The sequence below is a fragment of the Thunnus maccoyii genome, chromosome 9 (assembly GCF_910596095.1).
Source record: "Thunnus maccoyii chromosome 9, fThuMac1.1, whole genome shotgun sequence".
Classification (NCBI taxonomy): Eukaryota; Metazoa; Chordata; class Actinopteri; order Scombriformes; family Scombridae; genus Thunnus; species Thunnus maccoyii.
Genome location: NC_056541.1, coordinates 29,651,037 through 29,667,012, shown reverse-complemented (window position 1 = coordinate 29,667,012; position 15,976 = coordinate 29,651,037). Strand labels below are relative to the sequence as shown.

The following is a 15,976-nucleotide window of genomic DNA, read 5'->3' as shown; positions in this document are numbered from 1 at the left end:
AAATGTGTCAGTAACTGGCAACTAAAGATTGCCATGAAATGTGCTGTCCCCAAAAGATGAATCTTACTGACTTTGCTTATTAGCAAATGATGCATGCTAATGTGCTAAACTAACATAGTGAACATGGCTAATATTATACCTGTCAATGTGAGCATGTTAGCATGGTGATGTCAGCATTTAGTTCAGAGCACCGCTGTATAGCTTAAAAGAGCTGGTACCATGGCTGTAGACTTTTAGTCTTATTAATAAAGGCTTGGGGCCTCATTTATAAAACAGTGCGTAGGATTCATACCAAAAGTGTAAATGCGCACAAAAGCCGAAAAAAAATCAGATTTATAAAACTGTAAAATTGTGTGCACGCACAAATGCATGCGTTTTCCCTTTATAAATTACAATCAACTTGAAAATGTGCGCACATGGACAAACCTCATATCCCACCCACTACACTGCCACAATTAACCATAAATGGTCAATGCAAAAGCCTTCATGAACATTGATGCACATGTTGTTCTGTGCAGAGTGGCAGCAGTAACAGAAAGTTTGAGAGGCAAAGTGGAACAAAGTGGTCAGACGCGGAGGTAGATGCCAAGAAGCGCATTGCTGCTCACTGTCAGTGTGGACTAGTGGGGGCATGAAGACACCGGAGCTCACCGCTTAGTATTTGTTAAACATCTACTGTGTAAAGACACATGACGGATGAGGCCACACACTTAGTAGCCTATGTAAAATACAGTTAAGACTGTATTTATTTATATTTACTCCAAAACCCAGCATACAGGTTTTTCTCTAATTTACACAGTCCATATATGAGTGCAGGTGGTGAAGATGTGGCGGTGAGGTGAGAAGACAGAGTGTGTATGGCAGCCACCGCGGTGACAGTCATGTGTTCACTGCAGCGATTTTACACACAAAAACAATATGAAAACTAAAATCGTACTCGGTGATATATAGGCCTATACAGTAATAGATTATATTATAAATCTATTAGCGCTCCGTTCTGCAATTCTTTGAAGTTATTTGATGTCATCTTGGATTTCTACAACGGATTATGATAATTTCATCACTTAGTTAACGTGGTTGAGGTGAAAAGGAATCACTATCTTCACGCTTAATATTGGGGAAATGCAGGCCAGACTTTCCAAAACCCTGCAATCATCCGGCCACATCCTGACATCACTCCTGGCATTTCAGCAGTTGCTCCACAGCTGTGTGACCACCATACAGCCTGGCCTTCTCTCTGGAGATTGGGAATGTGATGGTGAATCAGCCCAGTGAGCTCAATATTTCAATAATAATTCAATAATAAATCCCAGATGTCATTGGGTTGGCTTAAATATCTTTTAAAATTGAAAGGTGCTTATGGAACAGATATGTCTCACAATCATTGCTATTATCATTACTAATCATGTCTGTATTGTTATTATCGTTGTTATTGTTATTATTGTTGTTATTATGCTTCTCTGTGTCCCTCTCTCTCCACTCTCCCCCTCCCTCCTTCTTTCTCTCTCAACCCAACCAGTCAAGGCAGATGGTGGCCCATCTACAGTCTGGTTCTGCTCCAAGTTTCTTCCCGTAAAAGGGGAGTTTTTCCTTACTGCTGTCGCCAAGTTCTGCCCATGGATGAATTGTTGGGTCTCTACAAAAAGAAATACAGTCTTAGCCTCCTCTATGTGAAAAGTGCTTTGAGATAACTTTTGTTATGATTTGGCGCTATATAAATACAAGTGAAAATTCAAAATTGAAATTGAAATTGAAATCACAAGTGACACTGCTGGCTTGAATGTTTATGGATAAATAATTAACATCTGATATTGAGTGAAATTAAATGTGTGAGATGAATCGTTATACAATCTGGCTTCAGTTCACCATCTGGTTCACCAATCTCCCCTGTGTCCAAAATGTTTGTACCTGGGTCAGAGTTTCCATACAGGTGCGCACATTCTCCCGTTTTATAGATCAAAACTTTGTTGCGGGACGTGATGTATGAATCTTTCAAGCAACGGTTATAAATGAGGCCCTTGATGTTTAACTCTGCCTGCTGTTTCTACCGTCATGCACTATGTTCACTTTGTCTTTTTAAGCCTGTATCGGGAATTGTTTTCCATTTGTCTCCTATTATTTAAGTATTTTGCTTCATACTTTAGATCAGCTTCACTGGCTCCTTGTTCATCAATTGATTTATTCTACTGCTTACCTTCAAAACCCTCCATAATCCCCCCCACCCTCCCTCAGCATACCTTTCAGGCCTTCTCCATCCTCAGATGCTCTGTTGACTGTCTGACTCACTACCGCTACACATCTGTCAGCTGAACTCTATTATACAGTTCAAATCACAGCTCAAAACACATTTGTTTAAGTTAGCATACTCATTATAATTCAACTTTAATTATGATATTCTATTCATTCCATATTCACTTCAATATTAACTTTTGCTGTTTAATAATCTGATGTATTCACTTTACACTGCTCTGGTTCTTTTGCTGCATCATTCACCACTGAAATAACATCAAATGAGAGACTATTAACTCCATATATAACACACATTATTTGTATTGTCCACTGTTTATCATACTGTCCAGATTGTCCTTCGAAGGGGTCAATCAAAGCTGATGTGGTCCAGCCTTGCATTTCTGTAGGAATTCATATATTGCATTTTCAAGCTGCAAAATGATCATAACCATTTTGCAAATAATTCACTTTTCATTTGAGATGTTCTCTTCCTGCATGTCCTGTATAACAACTAAACCAAATCAAGGCAGTTCATATACAGTGACATCACTCCTACAGTGGGCAGGAATAAACCTGTGTTGTTTTAAAAGTCTTTAATGTGAACAGTGATATAAAAAAGTCTACTTTGATCTCTTCTTAACAGACTGTCCTCAAAGGCGCAAACAAACGAGCCAATAACTTATCTTCAAGACCCAACTGGGCTAACATGGGAACACCACACTGTGTAGGATGACAGTATTTTCCATAAGCAGTTCCTGTGAAATTAGCTCTGTTGAGTTTAATGGGGTCATAAATCCATATTCTATCAGCTCTGACACAGACTTTTAGGTGGGAGCTTTTGGTTCTTTGAGGAACTGCTGAATGTCTCTTTTCAGCTCGTCGTTGCGTCTCTGGGCCTCATCCCGGCTGCGCTCTGCATTTCTCAGGCAGATCTCCAGAGCAGCCACACGGCGGTGCTCTGCTTCCAGAGCAGACTGGAGCTCAGCCACTGTGGCTTTCAGCTCCATGGTCTCCTGCTGCAGACTGCAAGAGACAGCGAGAGTCAGAGAGGGTGCAGTGATACAGGATCCAAAAAAACAACTCAATCTATTCTGATGTCCTGGTGTTAATCAGTGCAAATCACAGGAATTAAGCATTTTGTTGAGTTACACTGCAAAAAACTCCCATCACATCAACTTACTTTGACAAATATAGAGTGCTTTAATCTATTTTTCTTTAAACAAGCAAAAAGATCTTACAGTTAGGTTAGGGTGAGATTATTTCCAGTATTTCCAGTAAAAATCATCGACTTTTGAAGTGGAATTTTCTTGATTCTAATGCAGTGATTTGTCTTTTATTCTGTCTTGTACACTCCACAACTAAAAAAATAGTATTGAAGGATCAATATGAAACAAAATTGAATATAACATATTGTTGCAGTGTAGGATTTAAGTAACTTAAGGGCCTCATAAAAAGATCGAGAATATCACAATGCATTTGATTGAAAACCTTTAAAACTCTAATCCTTCATGTTTAAAACAAATGAGCATTCACCTACTCAAGTGAAATCACAAATCTTGTTACAAACTGTGGTCGTGGAGCCATTTACAAAGGAACTAATGGTGAGAGCTGCATTATGGGAGATGTAGGATCCAATGTTTTTTGAGTTTGACCCATATTAGGGACCAAAAGTCAGAACATCTCAGCCTCTGCTGCATCAATTTCGACCATTCCTTTTTAATTTGTCATCTTTAAATTGATGGAGTGCATGTTTGGGTCGAAAGCTTTCTAAAGTACTTGTATTTACAAAAAACCTTTAAAGACCCTTAGGTTAAGCTGTAGTTTTGAAGATAGTAGGTTTCCATCACAAAACTGACACATTTATTTAATGAAGGTATTACTCAAGTGGGTGAGGGCACACTTTGGGTGTGTAGTGAGTTAGAAGTGAAGTCAACAATGCGACTCCTCAGCTGAACTTACCTGTCAACAAGCTGCTGGTTGTCTGTCTTCTGTTCAGATCTGCTGTTGACCTGCTGACCTGAACTTCTCACTGGCAGGGTCTCTACACTCTTTTGATGAGACAGGACCTGATCAGGCTGGGAATAACTGTCAGGTTTTTGGGAGACAGCAGTGGAGGATCCTGTGTTGTCGCTTCCTCTTCTTGTTGTGAACCTATCTTCCCCCTTCTTGGCGCCCATCTGAGACCCTCCGAACAATGATCCTGAGCTCCGCAGGTCCAGGATCTTAAAAATGTCCTCTGACAACGTCCCACTCTTCTCCTCCACACTCTCCTGCATGCAACTCCGCCGGCTAAGGGCGTCAGCCTTCGCCGCCATCCCGGTGAGGGGGCAGTTGAAGCTGGGCAGGGTCTGGGTGCGTTTGCGGGGACTTCCGAGCCAGTCGTCTGTAGAAGGTGAGCGAGGCTCCAGAGGGATGTTTGGGGTACCACAGTTTCCTCTCTCTGGACCTGGACTATCATTGTCTTCCTCCTCTTCTGGAGACTCAGACAGAGAGGCATCACCCATCTGGAACAAACAGATAACTGAAGATTAATTACAGATATAGAAGTCTTTCATGTGCAAATGTAGTTTTAGAGCCAGATGAAAGACACTTAGGCAGAAATACTTTTCAGTAAAAGAACAACTAAACAGGCTAAAAAGCATATTATATTCAAATTAAAAATGGGAGATGTTTTACTAAATCATAAACAATCAGCAGAATTTGGGACACGACTTTCCTTTGGTTTGAAATACATTTTTCATAGACATTTTCTGCTTAATGTTTTTCAATATGTGGACTAATTTAATCAACACACTGTTGGTGAGCTACGATGCTGCTGTTTTTCAGTGGGTTATGTGCTGAACTTTTTCTTGGCCACAAGCATTTGCCAAGCAACCAGCGAGACTCTGTGAAGTCACTCCTCCTGGCCAATACACAGTCTAGAACATAAGCCCTCGTAAAATGGCAAACTGTCGGCTTTACTCTTCATTTTTTTCTGAATTAAACAAATGAGATATACTGTGACATGTTAGTAAGTGAGCTTTAGAGGTGCTGGCAGGTGGAATGTGTTACCTTCAGACAGAGCCAGGCTAGCTGTTTACTGCTGTTTCCAGTCTTTTAACAGGTTGCTGGTTGCCAGTTAGCTTCATATTTACTATACAAACATAAGTGTGGTATTGATCTTCTTATCTAACTCTCGGCAAGAAAGCAAACAGTGTTTTTCCCAAAATGTTGTACTGTGTCAAAAACTTTTTGTAGTCACTTTTAGCAACTGCTGACACTTCAAAAACTTGGCTACTTTGTCAAAAGCAACTAACTATTTCTGACTGTGGGGTGTTAATTTGGAAAATTTTGTCAGCACTGTTTGCCATATAGCTAACTCTCATACTGGATACATGGCAACTTTGTCCTACTAAACCTAATTGTTTGGTGTGTGTTCTTTTCCCCACTGACTTGTCCTGTTTTTAGGATATGTTCTGGTGCTATGCCTGTGTAACACCACAACATGTATGTCCTAAAATGGTATTAATGTTGTCAGCTGCTCGTACCTCTGCAGATTCCCAGCCCACAAAGCTTCGAGGAGCGTTCTTCTGGCTTTCAGCCTTCTTTGAGGGAGGGGAGGGAATCACATCTTTGGAGAGAGGAAACAGAGTCTCATGCTGTCTGATCATCTCTGTCATCAGCTTCTGGATCTGAGGAGTCGCTGCAAAGACAAAACAAACACAAAATGCCTTACATTTGTGTTCTTATTCTTATTTTTGATTAGATCATTAAACTTGTTTTACAACGTTCTTTTTTCTTCTTTTTCAGTCATTTTGTACAGTTCACATATATGGGCTTAGACGTGTCAGCTGCGATGTAAAAAGGAGTGGCAGCAGCATTACTAAGCTGGTTGGTAAAGTTTATAGGACACATAGCACAACATGTTTTTATTAGTTTTATTAGTACCTCATATTACAAGGGTACCTAAAAGAGACATACCATAACTTCTGAGGTTGTTTTCTGTAACTATAAGTTTGTTTGACTGCACTAAAAAAAGTCCCTAAAAATGAGGATGTAGTAATGTCACAGTATTGCCAAATGTCATTACTCAATAAGATTAGTAATCACACACTGTTGGCTTCAGGGTAATTCCTACATACAATGAACAATGGAGAAACAAAAAAACAACCAGATGTCTGTTTGCTAGCCCTCTACAAGATACACATTAGTTGTTTCTGAATACATTAGTGACATGTTCTCACCCTTCATGACAGTGATGGGGTCTTCTATCTGAGGTTTGAGCAGGTTTATCCCCATCACTGTAGCCAGGTTCTCCACATTCATTTTATTGACTTTGGAGTTCAGTTGCACCTCAAACAAGAACCTGCAGAACAAAAAGACATGATTAGCACAGTTAACAGACACAAGACAGTCTGTGTCAGGACTGAGAGCTGATCTGACAGTGTTTTGCTCATTTTACATATTGGGCATATAAGGCAAATCGGAATCTTATCTGGCATATAGAGTAAGGAGTTTTGCTCTAGGACATCATCTTTCCAGTTATGGGAAGTCCTCTCAAAGCACTAAGGCACCATTTTTTTCCCTCTGGAATATCCCATAATGCTTTGTGCTCACCGGCAGACATAACTGAGAAGGTTGTAGTTGACTCTGGGGAGAAGGGCGATCTGTTTCTCCAACAGCTCTCTACCCTGAGAGGACACAAGACATGAGCAAGAGATTAAAGGTCACACAAAATGTCACAGGACTTCTGCATGTGCACATACACAAACACACTGTTAATACGATGTGCATGCATACATGTGGATGATCACACATGTTTTAGGCTCAGAGAAGAATTGTACCTCTGAACTGGTGTCGTCCAGCAGGTTGGTGCAGTCCAGGAAGTCTTGGTACTGAGTCCAGGGCACCACTGGCTCTGGCAGCTCCCGCAGGTACAGCTTGAGCAGTGACGCCACTGTGTGGACATCTGTGTCACTGCAGGTGATGACACAATAACCAACGAACATCCATTTACTGTACAACTGTCATTTAAACCTTCAACACACAATGTTAGACCAGTGTTTCAGGTCATCAGTGCATGAAGCCAGTTTTGGTTCTGTGTGTTTATATACAGACATGTCTTGTGTTTTTTATTTAAAACTGTTTACTTTGAGTGTCCATGTGTGAGGAGGTTTCTCAAAGGCTTTCCATCAAGCAAAGAGCTGTGTAAATATTTTATTGGACTCTTAAAAAGCATTCAGATGATGGAATGTACAGTAGTGAGAATTATTCTAGTATCCACAAATGGAGACAGTATCCTCTTGAATTTCACTGATCTTGGACTTTTTGGGTCTGTGGGCTAGTTTGTATGTTCAGCTGTTAAAGCAGGCACAGATTCAAGTTTTGCTGTTGGTCCCTGCCAAGAATACAACTTTGGGAAAAGACACTAAATCCTCCTTGTGTTTTTTTAACCTCTGTTTTGAAAATTGACATAAGGCATCTTTGAGTAGCCTTTATTGTCTGAACCATGTGCCCCTTGACTTTGGTTCACATTAGATTACAAACAAGTCAGGTTTAATGAATGTTTTAAACAACAGTGCACAGTCAGAAGAGCTTGTGATGTTGAGTAATACAGACATCCTTCTGTGTGCCTGCCAGAACAGGATGTGGTATCGCCTTCAGCTCTGAGAGAAATCTATCAGCCTTTCCGCATCTCTCTCATCTCTCCTTGCTTTCTCAGAGAGAAAAAAGCTGATGCTGCTGATTGATTGAGGTTAGGGCTATTCTCTCCTTATATAGCAATGACCGTCTTAAGTTTATGAATTTACCAATAAAGAAGTGTAAAATTATTTTAAGGGTATTTTTGGTCTTTTCAAGTGTTTATGAGATGTGTGACTGTCTTTATGTGCTGAATAAACCACTCTATAACTACTTTATACTAAGTATTGCCCTTTTATTTAAATAACCCATATATGCCATGTACTGTACATACATAAAATGCTACTACTACTGCTGCTAAAATGTGAAACAACTGCCTTCATGACTAATTTCTATTAAAAGTTTCATACTGTACAGCTCCAGTCTGTACAGAAGTTGTGTGTTAATGTGTTACCTGGGGAAGGAGGGCCTCTCTCCTGCATCAAAGGCGTCTCTGAACTGTTTGACAGCATTGTCCTGACCAGGGAGGCGGAAGATGCCCTCCTCATCCAGCCCATGTTCTTTTATGTATTCTACACACTTCTGCACCAGGGTTGGCACCATGTGAGGCCCGAAGCGTTGCTCATATGTCACTGTGTCCATGAGACTCTTTCCAAACACTGCAGGGACACAGAGAAATAAGTCCTAACATGTTGGAGCAGCAATGTCCATACAGTATAACAGGAAGACATTTTACACTATCAAAGCAGCACCATTTTTATATCTTTTACATATTACATTACATATTCTTTATTCTGACTGGTGGTGACCAGACTTAAACACTTGTTGGCAGGAAGATATTTTTACTTTTTTACTTTTTAAGATACTGTTGTCATGCTAACATCATGTACTGCACTATGTGATGATGTATGAGGTATAGATACAATTAAGATGCACTTTCCTGATGGTGCACTTCATGTATTGACATTTTGGGGGGAAAAGCTCCTATCTACAGTAGCAGTCAAAAGTTTGAACACACTTGAAGGTGTGTCCAAACTTTTACTGGTACTGTTCTATAGATCTTCACTGAGCTTTAATTTTTAATTAGATAGTTGCAGTGTCATGCATATTTTAAGTTTCTAATAAATTATTTCTGTTTTGGGGGTCGGATGGGCATAGAAGCATTTCATGTGCCAAATTTCAAAAAGTGGGAATAAAACAAACCAATAACTTTTGTAACAGTTTAAGATTTTACTGAACCTCCACTTGTCGGCACTCCGATGACTCTGCGCAGAGTGCGGACCCACTCCTCCATGTCACTCTGGGAGTTTGCCATGAACACATAGGGACATCGCTCTCTGTCTCCAGTTGTACCTGCAAAGTTATGTGTTTTGTTGTAGAAATGGTGTCTTAGTACAAAAAACGTTTTTAGTAAGACAGTCATATGTACCTGGCACAAACATTTGCAGAGAAGTTTGTGATTTCTATCAGTACTTGGTATTTTCTACCCACCACTGAGCAGATATGCATAGTTTCGCACATGCTACCACAAGAAAGGGCCATGCAATCAATTTTTGGAACAGACCCATCATTTTAAAAGACTGGCATACTGTAGCATATGAAGAAGAAAGAATAAGACACAAGGCAATGAAAGGAGGCAGCAAGAGAGATGGAAAACTGTGCAGAAAGACAAGAAAAGAAATATCACACACTCAAAAGAATTTACATTCATATAATTGTAATGAAAATGGAGAGTCTAATTAGTATGTGGCTTGACTGGGTTGGCCGGTGTGACTGGAGTGGTTAAAGCCCTGACTTGCTCCTGTCCACATGTTGAAGTGTCTTTCAGTAAGACACTGAATCCAAAATTGCACCCAATTTACGTGCATGCCAAAAAAAAAACAAAAAACGGAAGCTTCTTTGAGCGAAAGCATCTGCTGTATGTAAAGTATTTGTGGTTATCATTGCTAGACAAGAGGGGACTACAGCTTTGTGCCCAACATACACAGTACTGATGTATCACTACACATCAAACCATCTGAAGCTAAAGAACAGCTCTGCTTGCAAAGCCCAGAGTCAGCATTGTTGGATTAAGCTTACGTGGTATGATCTCAAAGAGGTACTTCCCAGGGTCATCTGAGTTCTGGGGGAGTTCATTGACCTTACTGAACCGCAGCTGGATGACTCCCTGGAGCACAAACACACATAGAAGGCACATTAGTATGCTGTCACTGGAGGTCCTTCATCTTACAAACCAACCACTAATATTTACAGTCAATCACAAACCACCATACATCACTGTTGTCTCTGAGTTACCAGAGAATCCACAGCGTCTGTGCTTTGTCAGGTCAGTAAAGGCCTCTGCAGGTAAAGTATCTTCATAGGAAAATCAGCTAACTCACAGTTAGCAGTTTTCTTTATTGTGGCAATTACTGGGGCTATTGCAGATGTACAACACACAGGAAGAGGCAAGAAAAAGCTCACTGCTGATCTTTTATCACTTTGGTTTATGGACTACTCATGTTCTACAAGTGCACTGTTTACATTACAGCATGTACAGTCCTGTGTATTTTCCTGTTCACCATATGTGCCGCCCACTTCCTCTCCCTCCCATTCTCCCCCCTCTCCTCCATTTCTGTTTTTAAACCAGGGTCAAAAGTGGAAATGACTCTTGGAGTATTTCTGTGCACTGTGTACTACTGTATCCATAAACCAGAGGATGTTGAGTGTTTTAATGGGATTATGGTTATCTAATGACATTTTCATCAATGCTCCTCTCCCTTCCTGTTTCACTACCACTCATTCTTAAAGGGAAGTAAATGGTAAGAAAGGAAGAAAAATGAACACACATGGGAGTATGAGGTGGCCTTAATAAACTCAGTTCATGATACAAATCATGAGCAGCGTACTGAGCAGACTGTTCATTGTCATGCTGAGGAGGAATATAGTACATTATAACATATATACGCACATACAGTATATATTTACATTTGATAAACTTAAAGAAATAAAATGACCAAAAAATCAAGATCAGAGGCAAAATAACCATTTATACATATGCATTGATAGTTATACTAACATTGACAGGACAGAAGTTTGTGAGGCTTCAGGCATCATTCATTTTGTTTTGTTTACAGGAAGTGTGCAAAGTTAGCCACACAGCTAGAGTGTTTGTGGTATTGATTGGAAGAGATAAATGACACATTTCTTATTAACCTATGAATTAATGTATAAGTACTCTTGCCATTTAAATACAAAAAATACTAACTTTTCTTTTTCTAAATGTTGCAATTTAGATAGCAACAGTTTCCTTTAATTACTTCACATAACTATGTCAAAGAAGAACATCGACATCTGATAGAGACGCAGCAGTTATTTTGATAACAGTCATTTTCTCACATCAAAAAATTAACAAGTTGTTCTTGCCTGTTTTACTTTTAAATATATTTGTGTTAGTGTATGAATTGCTTTGGATACAGAATAATGTGCACAAGGATTTTTCTATTGACAAAATATACATAATAAATATAATTACATTAATAAGGGGAAGAATAAACCATAATCCCAGTGTCCTACCTGGACAGTGGTCTCCTTGTCATCCTTGTGGTAGGTCAGAGTGCTTCCTCTCAACACAAAGTAGCGATGCTGCCAATTCTTGACTAAAGACCTCTGCTGTTTCTTCAGCCAGCCAGCCTTCAGCGGCCTCTCCATGGACCTGGAGGAGCGCGGTGAGCCCTGGCCTGAGCCTCCCTCTCCAGGTATCACACTCTTGGATCGCGCTGCCCAACACCACAAGAGGTTGGAGAAAGAGGTTGGTACAAATGTAGAACAATCCCCACAGTGCTGTGTCACAGCCGGAGCTGTGAAACATTGCCAAAACATCGGCACTACTCAACTGCAGCAGTGCACTTCCTCTTTTTATTATGAATATGCATCAGCCTCTCAAAGTTGAGAGACCTATTTTTTCCCCACCTATAACGTTTCAGGGTGAAAGGAAACTGCTGGTCTGACCAGACCAGTTTCCTGTTGAGGGTGCGTGATTGTTCTACAGAAATATCACAGTGGTCTGCAAGAGACTGAAAATTAGACAATCCCCTAGAAAGTTCAGAGATTAAGTTTTGTGTAGTCTCATCTTGAATTGCAACTAACACAAAAAAGACATCCTACTCTGAAGTTTTTGTAAGAATGTCATAATTTACTGATACTTTTCTTCTAAAGCAGTTCTATGACTGTAAGAGGCCATGATGGGGAGGTTTAAGAGAGTGATGGAAGAACAGAGGCAGAGCTGTACGTGGCCCAGCAGGGACACAATCAGAGCAACACGCAGGGTGGTAGGACTGCAGAGATAGCTGGATTGAAATTGAGCCCAGTCGCTCAGTTGTTCTTTAATTCACCATGTCTTGTTAAGCAAGATGATAGAGGAGAAGAGAAGAAGAAGGGCCACACTGAAGTAAACAGGAAGCTGCCACATCATTACTAGAGGGCTGGCAACACTTTGAAGGTCCCCACCTAGAAGCTTTGGTCTAATTTTAATAGCATCATCCTCCCTTGATTAGTGGAAAATTAAAGTGCTGTTGAGATACCCTGAGCCCACACACAGAGGCTGATGTCACACCACACCCTCAGCTGACAAACACTCAGCTCTTTTAAACTGGCCTCAATTTGTGATGAGCCAAGAGTCCCATGAATGCATGAAATGCAGTAGTTTTATTGGAGATTATATGCCAGACTACATTCTAAAATGTGTTCATTAGTGAGCTTTAGAGGTGCTACTAGGTTTTCAACTTTTGGACAGAGCCAGGCTAGCTGTTTTCCTGTTTCCAGTATGCCAAGCTAACTGATGGCTTCACGTTTAATGGACAAAAATGAGACCTCTAACGCTTGCTATATTAACATGTTATAAGAAATAGTCAAGCACATATCCACCTGCAAAACAAACACAACTTTCCATTTATACACTTCCTCTTATAGGCTGTTTTTGTACCAATAACAAAAGACAAATGTTATGAGCTTTAGAGGTGCTGGTTTGTAGCCTCTGGACAGAGCCAGACCAGCTGTTTCCCCTCTCTTTCCAGTCTTTATGTCATGCTAACTGGTTACTGTAGCTTCATATTTAATTGACAAATATGAAACCTCTAAATCCAGCTAATTAATGCATTATAGAAATAGTCTAGCATATATCCACCCAATGAAAAAAAACAACTTGTCATTTTTACACTTCGGTTTTTGTACTGATCAAACAAACAAGATAACAAATGTTAGTGAGCTTTAGAGTCGTGGTGGGATTTTTTTTTTAACCTTTGGACAGAGCCAGGCTAGCTGATTCCAGTATTTATATTAGGCTGCAGGCTATATATTCATATTTCCAAGACAGGCATGAAAGTGAAATCAATTTTCTGATCTAACTCTTGGCAAGACAGCGAATAAGCATATCTCCCAAAATGTCAAACTATTCCTTAATCCTGTAAGAAGCAACAGTTGAATTGTGTTTGTATCAGAAGCAGTCAGTGTTATATCTAAATTAACATTCACTCTTGTACACTGTTTGTGTTTCAAATATTTATGATGGGTCAAACGCTCCATACACACACACACACACTCACATACCACACACACACTAACATGCGTTGAAACATTTACACATACAGCTAATAAAGCCAGAGCTCTGCAGAAACTGAGGTCTTGCATCAGTTTCCTGCTGAAAGCCTGCGTCACTCCAGTTCCAGGATATAAAACTTTCGTAGTCCACAAACATCTCAAGGTAAAAGAATAATGAGGGGGTTACCAGCTGTCAGGAAGAGATGCTGTCATACTTCCATGGTCATACTGAAGCAAGAACATGATAAGAAATAGTGGCTTACAGATACTCACTAAACATGAAGCAGATAAAATAAATGCACTGCAGGCAGCTACTTCCTTCGACTGTGTTCAACACTTCACTACCACTGATTGTAAAAATGATTAGCTCTGCACGATGTGAACAACAGCAGGATTGCTGTAAATGCACATGTGCAAACCTCATTTATCAGAATGTTGCAACTGTTGGGCCATCCAAGCCTGAGAGGAAACAAGGCATGTTATTGCACTGATTCCACCCTATGCAAACATTGTTAAGTAGCCTTGACAGCTATACTTTAAGTAAATGAAAATGATAAAATAGATGGTTGCACATACACACACACACACACAGCGAGGATGGTCTATCTCTCATTGTAGCCACCGGGGATAACTTTAGTGTTTAAAGAGTCAAGCTGAATCTTAATATAGTAAGTTCATTATATATTGGATAACAGTGATTTGGTGTCAAACAAAAAAACATGATCTAAAAACTACTCTGGTCACCGTCACCACGCAGCCAGCAACCACCATCATGATAAAAAAAAACCCAAGGAGGAAAAAGGTGCAGTATGTCTCATGTCACTAATTATCACAAGATGTACTTTCTCATAGTAAAACCATTTTAATTAGACTAATATGATGGTACTTCAATGATATAAACAAATATATATCCAAAACAACAATATTTTGAAATCTTTGAATTCTTTACAAACCCTGGTTTCATAGCAAATGAGGAATTGTAGTTGATTTTACATCCCTTTGGATGTCAACATCAGCTAAATGTCCAAACTATAAAGTATCTAAAATGTGAAGTGTCAAAGCTCTGCATCCATGCTGCTGTCAGTGAACGCAGCACGGCCATCAGCTTACCTATCCGAGCTGTCTCAGCCTTTAAGGTGCTGAAGTCCCAGTTGCGAGGTAGTTTCAGAGACATTGTCCTTAATTTATACCACAGGTCAGTGTATCATTTTACACACACTCCACCGGAGCACATACACACACACACACACACACACACAATGTTACACACTCACACACATACACACACTGGAGGTATCGCAGATCACACTTCCTACTTCCTGTGTGTTAATCTTTCTTCTTCTTTTTTTCAGCCCTTCAGAACACGTCCTCTCATGTTGCCTTTACTTCCATGTTCAAACTTGTTCTTTTTGTATAAATGGCTTCCAGGCTGATTCACTGAGGGTGCTCCGAGGCTTGGTATTATAGGGAGTTTTCAAGTGACTAATGATGCCTGGTGTCTCAAGAAAAAAAAAAAAACGCTGCGGGTGTCTTCTCAAAGGAAATGGTTTTCACCTCTTGGTTTGACTCCTTCAGTGAGTATGTTGCTTCAGAACTAAGGCAGCAACGACACATCAGACTGCAGCAGAAAGTCAGTGATAGATGCAGAGGTGTACTGTGAGGTGAAGGGTGTCAGCAACTGACCCTAGAATACATTGGCTGCAATTGTTCATCATCCTTAAAAGCAATGAGCCACAGTTATTAAATGGGCCAGTAGGTGTATCTATTTCAAAATGGGGAAGAACATGAGGGAAGAAACCAGTCACACACAGCAAACCACATGATCTTGTTTTTTTACCCTTTTATTTTCTTTAAACCAAGGCAAAGCACATTTTAGCATCAAGGAGAACAACGTATCTCTAGACAAATGTACAACTCAACACAAACCATTGCACAGTTTAAGAAGAATATACTGAACTCATACATCTTCATAAGAGAATCTATAACCACAAAATAAAATGTGCACAAAGGGGAGCCTACAATATGTGGGGCAGTCACGTTGCACAACTCCCATACATTCCTTCAGAGGTCCTGGCTGGGCAGGATTCACAACAGCTAAGTGGCACCATGTTGATTAAAAATGGCACAGAGGTGTTTCCTGAGTGCCAAGAAACAAAAAAATCATCAGGGTTCTTTTTTAGTATTCTCAAGGTGGTTTTTGTGTCTTTTTCTCAGCCTCTCTGAGAGCACATCTCAACTTTTTCAGGAATGGAATGTATCAAACAGCAGTGATGCAGCATCAGTGTCACACCTTCAGCAGACCACAGGAGCTCCAGCTCTCTCTAGTGGCCATCAGTAACAGCAGACAGAGAAGTGGCAGTATGGAGCCAAACCAAACCATGACTGGCTAGGGTGGTGAAGTCGGAGAAATACAAGATATCTACAAAACTTCCTGTCGACTCAAAAGGAGGTGATGCAACACAGCGCTACAAGTATCTGCGTCGCTTCAACTTGCACTGTGACAGAGCACAGAAGTTGACAAACAACAGCTACCAGGGAAGAGCCTAGAAAA

General features: G+C 40.2%; 1 protein-coding gene and 1 long non-coding RNA gene across 3 annotated transcripts; one reads left to right on the top strand and one right to left on the bottom strand.

The window, feature by feature from the left end:
* Window positions 1-2,226: 2,226 nt before the first annotated feature.
* arhgap25 (Rho GTPase activating protein 25) lies at window positions 2,227-14,934 on the bottom strand. 2 transcript variants are annotated; one of them, XM_042422174.1, is made up of 11 exons: window positions 14,536-14,934; window positions 11,404-11,606; window positions 9,928-10,015; window positions 9,088-9,201; window positions 8,303-8,507; window positions 7,053-7,185; window positions 6,826-6,899; window positions 6,453-6,574; window positions 5,757-5,911; window positions 4,189-4,733; window positions 2,227-3,252 (listed from the first exon to the last, which is right to left on the bottom strand). In XM_042422174.1, exons 1-11 carry the CDS (start codon window positions 14,597-14,599, stop codon window positions 3,054-3,056), a joined length of 1,902 nt encoding a protein of 633 aa, XP_042278108.1. In that variant the 5' UTR covers window positions 14,600-14,934; the 3' UTR covers window positions 2,227-3,053. The 2 variants fall into 2 exon arrangements, with proteins under 2 accessions (XP_042278108.1, XP_042278107.1); XM_042422173.1 differs by lacking the exon at window positions 14,536-14,934 and having other exon boundaries at window positions 11,404-11,952.
* Window positions 4,533-5,999, top strand: LOC121904422. Its single transcript, XR_006098223.1, has 2 exons — window positions 4,533-4,621; window positions 5,765-5,999. It is a non-coding gene; the product is annotated as an uncharacterized LOC121904422 (long non-coding RNA).
* Window positions 14,935-15,976: the final 1,042 nt, after the last annotated feature.